Source organism: Urtica dioica, chromosome 1 (genome assembly GCF_054948205.1).
Source record: "Urtica dioica subsp. dioica isolate 48M chromosome 1, U.dioica_male_clone48M_v1_H2, whole genome shotgun sequence".
In the NCBI taxonomy this organism is placed as follows: Eukaryota; Viridiplantae; Streptophyta; class Magnoliopsida; order Rosales; family Urticaceae; genus Urtica; species Urtica dioica.
The window spans coordinates 16,557,530-16,564,076 of NC_142756.1; the positions used below are offsets into that span (position 1 = coordinate 16,557,530).

A 6,547-nucleotide genomic window follows, 5' to 3' on the forward strand; every position below is an offset into this window, starting at 1 on the left:
CGAAACTAGCTATCTAAAACGTGATTTAAGTATTAAATTTAGTTTTACTATAACTTTATAACACTTAAAGGAAATCATATGATGTTTGGTTTAAGCTGAATATTCATCGGTCACTATATAAGTTTTATAATGATTCGGCAAATTACGGACTAAATTATGCGTGAGTTTCAGTACTATTAAACTCTTACGTAAATTACGAATTTTTTTAGTACCGTAAATTATGCGTGAGTTTACTACTATTTTTTTTGAAAAGATGAGTTTACTACTATTAAACTCTACGTAAATTACAAATTACAGACTAAATTATGCGTGAGTTTCAAAATTGTAATATGTTAAAATAGATTACCGTCATTTGAATAGACTCCGTCTAATTAAATTTTTTTAGTAATTTTATTAACTGAAGTAGGAGAAAGCCAAGGATTACAATTCCGGGGGAACCGGACGGGAACCGGTCCGGTTCCCCCTTTTTTGAGCTACCCGGCACCGGAACCACCAAAACCGGAGTTTTCCGGTGGTTCCGGGGGAACCGGACCGGGATCCGGGTAGGAACCCGGTTCCCACTTCCCGGTCCGGTTCAGTTTAAAAAAAAAACCGGGTATAAATACCCGGTTAACATAAAAAAAAAGCTCATTTGGGACGGTAAGATCGAGAGGAAAACTTGGCGCGACCCAGACCAAATTTGCCAGCTTCCCGGCCGGATCCCGCCGTCTCGCCCATTTCCCGACTCGCAGAAGGCCAAAACTGCCCAGATCCCCCCGGTAAACGCTTTCCCAGTGAGCTTCCCGGCCAATTTTTTTTTTTTTTTTTTTGATGATTTTGAGTTTAAATCTTGAAATTTCTTGATAATTTTTGAAGATTAAGTATAAATTGATAGTTGTGAGCATTGATGTAGTGTTGATTTAATTTTGTGTTGATGTTTGTAATTTTTTTGGATTTAATCCGAATTATTTGGTAATTTTGTGATTAGTTAGTGATGATTAATGTTATGTTAACTTGTTTATTGAAATTGTTATGAATTGTTTTTAATTTTAGAGTTTGTATTTTTTGTTGTGTTTGTAATTTGGTATTGTGTTTAAACATTCTACACTATTTTTAATTTTACGAATTTAAGCCTACATACTTTGTACGGTATTTGACGGTATTCCCCTACGGTAACGGTAAGTTCAACGGTACCGGTTTTTTTTTTTTTTTTTTTTTTATCGCTTCCCCCGGTATTCTTTTACGGTACGGGGTGTTATCGGTAAATTCGAAAGCTCGGAACGGTAACGGTAACGGTATTTCTATCATCGGAGAAACTTGAAAAAAAAAAAAAATTATGGAAATATACGTTGACCACCGCCGTCGCTCGTCTTAGCCCGAACCCCACATTTTTTTTTCCACCTTAGGGTTTGATTCGTTGCTTGGTTTAGGGTTATCGGTTGACGGATTTGAGAAATTTTGGGATTTCGTTTATTTTCCACCGTCGTCGCCGCACGAAGGTAACTCAATCCTTTGCGCTCTCTCTCTCTCTCTCTCTCTCTCTCTCTCTCTCTCTCTCTCTCTCTTAATATATGTACCGTTTATTGTTTGGCTAGTCAAGAGGAAATCAACAAGGTTTGTTCTCTTTTTCTTCTCTATTCGATGTGTTTGTAGTCTGTATCGTTTAGCTTGGTTGGAGGTGTTTTTAGGGTTTTTCTGCTGTACATCGTTCACAATATAATATAGATCCGACCACTATCGTCTGTATTGTTGTAGACTTGTAGTACCATCCCAGTTGTTCAGTACTTGCATATCACTACCTACGTCTTCATGTTCTTTGTTCTGTGCAGCTTTTGTATACACGATAGATGACGTGTACACCAAAGATGGGACGGTCAATTCCGAATGGAATCTGGCGACCAGGCTCAAAACTGGGACCTGGAAACCCTGCCCTTTCATTTTAGGTGCATGATTTCTAAGGGAGAGGACTAGTGGTTTACGACTAATTAATTTGTCTGTTTTTTTTTTTTTTTTTTTTTTTCCTAGTACTGTTTTGGATATGGATTTTAACACAGACGGGACAAAAATATATGCAAGTTGCTCTAGAGGAAGGGATAGCTCTTTTCTATATTCACGGGGACAAATGTATGTTACACGAAGCACTAAACGTCACCAAGTATGTTTTCTATTCTGATGTAGTTTTCGCTTGATTGCTATAACTATACATAGTTTGGGATCAGAAGCAATATTCGTTTCAGAAATATAGTTTCGTTCTTCGCTTCAACGTGAATCTGAGTTGTATCCTAGCCTTTTTAAAATTTTAAATTTTGACAATTTTTTATATGTTCCCAAGCTATAGATTAGGGTATAGATTGGATTTAGTAGAAGGCAGGATTTAGTAGCAAGTGCCTTCTCTTCCAGTAAAGAGGTCATTATCGCCATTTATTTCGTAACGACTTGAAAACAAGCTGAAATATTATAAGTCTCCTCTTTGTCAAACACGCATAAACTAGCAAATATGCCATCTCAGCACTTACAACAATCTATACATACCAATATATGTATGTATGTATGTATGTATGTATGTATCTCTAGTTAGTTCACCACTTGTATTTGGCTCTCACTTCACTGTTCGCAATCACCCCAACATTCCTAAGCTTGATCGTCGAAGCCGCAAACTCTGTGAATAGCGGTTACTGATCCCTCGCAAACGACTCACTATCTACTTAGTCCTGTAATCATTCGCCAATTTCTGGTCCAAAGCAAACAATCCCTTGCCAGTCACGAGTCCCTTGTAGTAAGCATTGTCGAACACCATCGAGGTCGAGTTCAGGAACTGGCCCGCATTGCTCAATTCTTTACAGCCTCGTCAGGTAATATAATCATTGTTTCCTTATCAGAATTTAAGCATTTTAGGTTCTCTAATACAAGCCGACACCATTTCCCAATTGAAGAGAGTTGTATGGAAAGGCTGACTCGAAGGTTTGTGGTTCTTAATTTGATGCATACTATTCTAATAAAAATATTTGAACGTTGGGTTTTAAATTGCTATATTTAGTGAATGCTGTGTTCTGGCTCGTTTCTCTGAAGCTGTAAGTCATGGATTTCTTATTTATGATTCTGTGTGATTCTTGGTTAGTCGATCTTGTTTGGTTGAGAAGGAAGTTGTATTTCTGAGAGAGAATGATCTGTATCTGTCCTGTTATGGGCGCGTCTTTAACTTCTGTTATTTCATTCTTGCTGAGGCGTTTATATGGCCTAGTTCTCAAATTTGGAAGAATAGTGTTGATAAATTTCATTCTTATGGTTTCCAGGGTTAACGCCATTTTGTTTCTGATGCGGTCCAACTTCAACCAATCAGCGTCGATACTCAGCCGAAATGTCAAGAACATCAGGAATTGGCTCAAAAAAGAATCTGCCTCTGCATCCAAGTAAGTGTGAATCTGCGTTGTCATGGATAGCTTTTTATATCGTTAAATTACTGCTTTCCCTTCCCTAAAATTGATCTGAGCATTGTATAAACTTTTCCCTTTTGATAAAAAGGGGACGAAAAATATTGATCTTTCAAATTTGCATTATAATCAGGTTAACACGATTTGCGACTCCTTGGCATTATGGGTTCAAACAGTACAGCACTTAGCTTGCCCCAACTCCCAAGTATGGTTTCTGCATTGTCGACTTCATCTAATCTATATATATTTCCTTGTCTACTAAAATTATGCGTTGATCGTCCTCTCAACCCGGAGTCACGGATATTCAAGTTATTTTGCCTGGTTTTCTTTCATGTGGCAGAGAAGGTAGTGTAAAGCTGGTTGAGCTGAAAAATGAACACTACAGATAAAGTCAAATTATATCTACATTTTGTATGGAACTCTGGCTATCGTCGGTGCACAGACCTTAGTCCCAAGTATTTTATATCCAAAAATAAGCATCAAGCTAATATGTAACGAAACAACAACGAAAATGCAGGTCTTCCTCCCACATGACGAGCAGACTTGGCTGAATTTCAAGGTCAGATTTTGCTCCAATACACATTGCTGTAACGAAGCAGCAACACCACTGGTGGAACCTACCTCTTTGGAATGGTGTGGGATTTTTTGAACAACTCGTTGGTCTCACTTGCTGATTTTTATTTATTTTTTTTAATCAAATGTGTACCTAATGTAACAAAAATTGTCTCCCCTGCTAGAAATATGTATTATTTATGATCAATTTTTGTAAATGATTTTATTTCATTTTTTATTATTTTATTTTATTTTACTTTATTTTTTGCAAGCAGTGTATTAAAGCATTAATCATATGTAGTGTGACTTTTTAGGATGCTTGTGCCTTTTTGTCTTTCCATTATCAATGTCGTATCCAAAAAAAGCAAAATATTTTTATAGGAAAAACTGAATATAGAAATAGAATATACAACATAAAGAGGTGGTTTAAAATGTCTTACAAGAGACTACACAAGAATCGAGAATTTGTAGTCTATAATATTAATATAATTTCAAATAAGATAAACACCAAAGTCTTTTATTTATGAGATTTGTATTGTCGTACAAATGGTATTGAATATCCATTCAGACTGAACAATTGAAGAATAAAAGCACCTATGTATGATTGTTACAGATCTAAAGATTGAAAGAACCACATTTTTTTGATAACTTACACTAGAAATGAAAAACATTAGTGACGAAGGGAACTGCAGAATCCATTAGTTTTCGATTCTTGACCGGAAGCCCGACAGCACAAAGTTGGTTGGCGTCGCGGTCGAAAGAGAGCATGTGTAAACTTCGTCGGTCGTCCGTAGCCCCTGAGTTGTAAGTAAGCTTCAAGAAGCGAAATCCGGGGAAAAAGTCAACACGCTGACATGTGCTCCAAGAATGTCCGTGGACGCCATCGAACTCCGAGGAGCAGAACGTGAGAGATTGATCCTCGTCTTCGAAGTCGAACGGGTAAGCGAAGAATTGGAGACTTTCTCCGGTGACCAAGAAGGTCATTTCCACATCCAGCGTTCTCATTGGCGGTGGAAAATCGATGACGCAAAACACCTCTCGCCCCACGTCGAATTGGAGTAACTTATACTCAGCCACCTCGATCAACCAGAATAGACTCCCTTTTAAACAGTGGTGGCTTTGTACCGTTGAAGAACGGGCATAGAGCTCTTTCGGCAGAGGTGTGTTGATCATCCTCCACGAATTTTCCGCGCCCTTCGGCTCATAAACCTGAGCAATGCAATTGGTTTCCCCGAGCTGTTCCCCACGAAGAACCAATACCACCTTGTAATTTGTACTCTCGAGGTCGCAGCCGAACCCGCTACAGAGAACCTCATACCGGTTCGTGTTAGGATTTTGACCTCGTCACTTCGTCCAATCGAGCTGGATTGGCTTCGTCACTTGGTCCAAATGTCTTTGGATTCAGTTCGCCCAAACCGTTGTTGGGCTTACTTTGTCAAACCTCCTTCTTCTTCGAACAGAAAACGAAAAAATAAATAGCAAAGAAAGGACACAAGATTTATAGTGGTTCACTTTCAATGAGAAAGCTACATCCACTTTGCTGCTGCAATACTATAAACCCAATTGGGAAAGTTTACAAGTACAAGTGTTTCTATTTTAGGTACAAAGGAATACAACACATAGCATCCTTTATGTATACTAAGTAATTGTACAAAGTTACTATCCCTAACCGATGTGGGACTTTTTTCAATTCCTTAGATTAGGCTCCACCACTAACATCCACCATCAACAATCTCCCACTTGGAGACTAATCTCATTAGCTAGTGTCGAAGATTTTCGGGCGATAGGAAGAGAGCTCTTTGAAGCTCGGGTTGTACAAGTCGATGATGACATCTGATTTCACTTTCCGGAGAAAGTAGATCGCGCCGTCGGAGCACACAGCTTCTAAAGGACAAAGTCTTTCCTCCTCGGAGCCGTACGGAAGATCGATTGGCATGGCTGTGAATTCCTCTTTGTCAACTTCGTTGAAGCGTAGAGAAACTAGTTGACGTTGAGTCTGCGGAGAGGAAGAATGGCACGGCTCGTAAATCACCATTCTCGATGATCCCATTTGTCTCTTTTGGCGTTCGGCGACAAAGAACCTTGAACTGAGTATCTCAGTGACTGCCTTTCTCCATGAACTGTTAAGACACTCGAGGACGAGAAGCGATCTTGGCTCCAGGACCAGCATGATCTTGTACAGCACGCCATTTGCGGGATGTTCACTGAAACAAGAATGGCTTGTCATCTTGATTCTTGACTCTCACTTTTTCCTTTCTCCTCTATAATGTTTACGTATAGACTATAGAATGAACGACATGCATATATACAATTCAAACTTATGACCTCCTAAAAAACGTTGACACGTGGCACATTATGCTATTGCAGAAAATTTATTTAACTTTTTTTAATCTTCCGTTTACGCGGGCTCTCCCCCTCTCTCTGCCACCATTATAATATGCAATCATTAAAAAAAAATAGTCACATGTATATAAATAAAACAATAAATTTAATTAGTATAATTAATTTATTAAAATTGTGTCTCATATAAATTATAAAGATATATATATATATATATATATATATATATAAATATGTATATACAT

General features: G+C 38.2%; 1 protein-coding gene and 1 long non-coding RNA gene across 5 annotated transcripts; one reads left to right on the top strand and one right to left on the bottom strand.

The window, feature by feature from the left end:
* Nucleotides 1–1,343: 1,343 nt before the first annotated feature.
* On the top strand, nt 1,344–4,275 carry LOC149407538 (uncharacterized). Of its 4 annotated transcripts, XR_016296963.1 has the most exons (7): nt 1,344–1,478; nt 1,809–1,922; nt 2,005–2,134; nt 3,273–3,389; nt 3,544–3,616; nt 3,699–3,755; nt 3,928–4,275. It is a non-coding gene; the product is annotated as an uncharacterized LOC149407538 (long non-coding RNA). The 4 variants fall into 4 exon arrangements; XR_016296962.1 differs by having other exon boundaries at nt 1,809–2,134; XR_016296964.1 differs by lacking the exon at nt 1,809–1,922.
* A 341-nt stretch (nt 4,276–4,616) lies between these two features.
* LOC149407539 (uncharacterized) lies at nt 4,617–6,189 on the bottom strand. The gene is made up of 2 exons (XM_089620694.1): nt 5,780–6,189; nt 4,617–5,262 (listed from the first exon to the last, which is right to left on the bottom strand). The coding sequence occupies exons 1-2, from the start codon at nt 6,187–6,189 to the stop codon at nt 4,617–4,619; spliced, it is 1,056 nt and encodes a 351-aa protein (XP_089476820.1).
* Nucleotides 6,190–6,547: the final 358 nt, after the last annotated feature.

Bases quoted from the DNA above. Each gene is read 5' to 3' on its own strand.
- LOC149407539 (XM_089620694.1), bottom strand. From the start codon at position 6,189: ATGACAAGCCATTCTTGTTTCAGTGAACATCCCGCAAATGGCGTGCTG. The intron at 5,263-5,779 runs GTACAACCCGAG...GGTTCTCTGTAG, and splicing joins TCAGATGTCATCATCGACTT to CGGGTTCGGCTGCGACCTCG.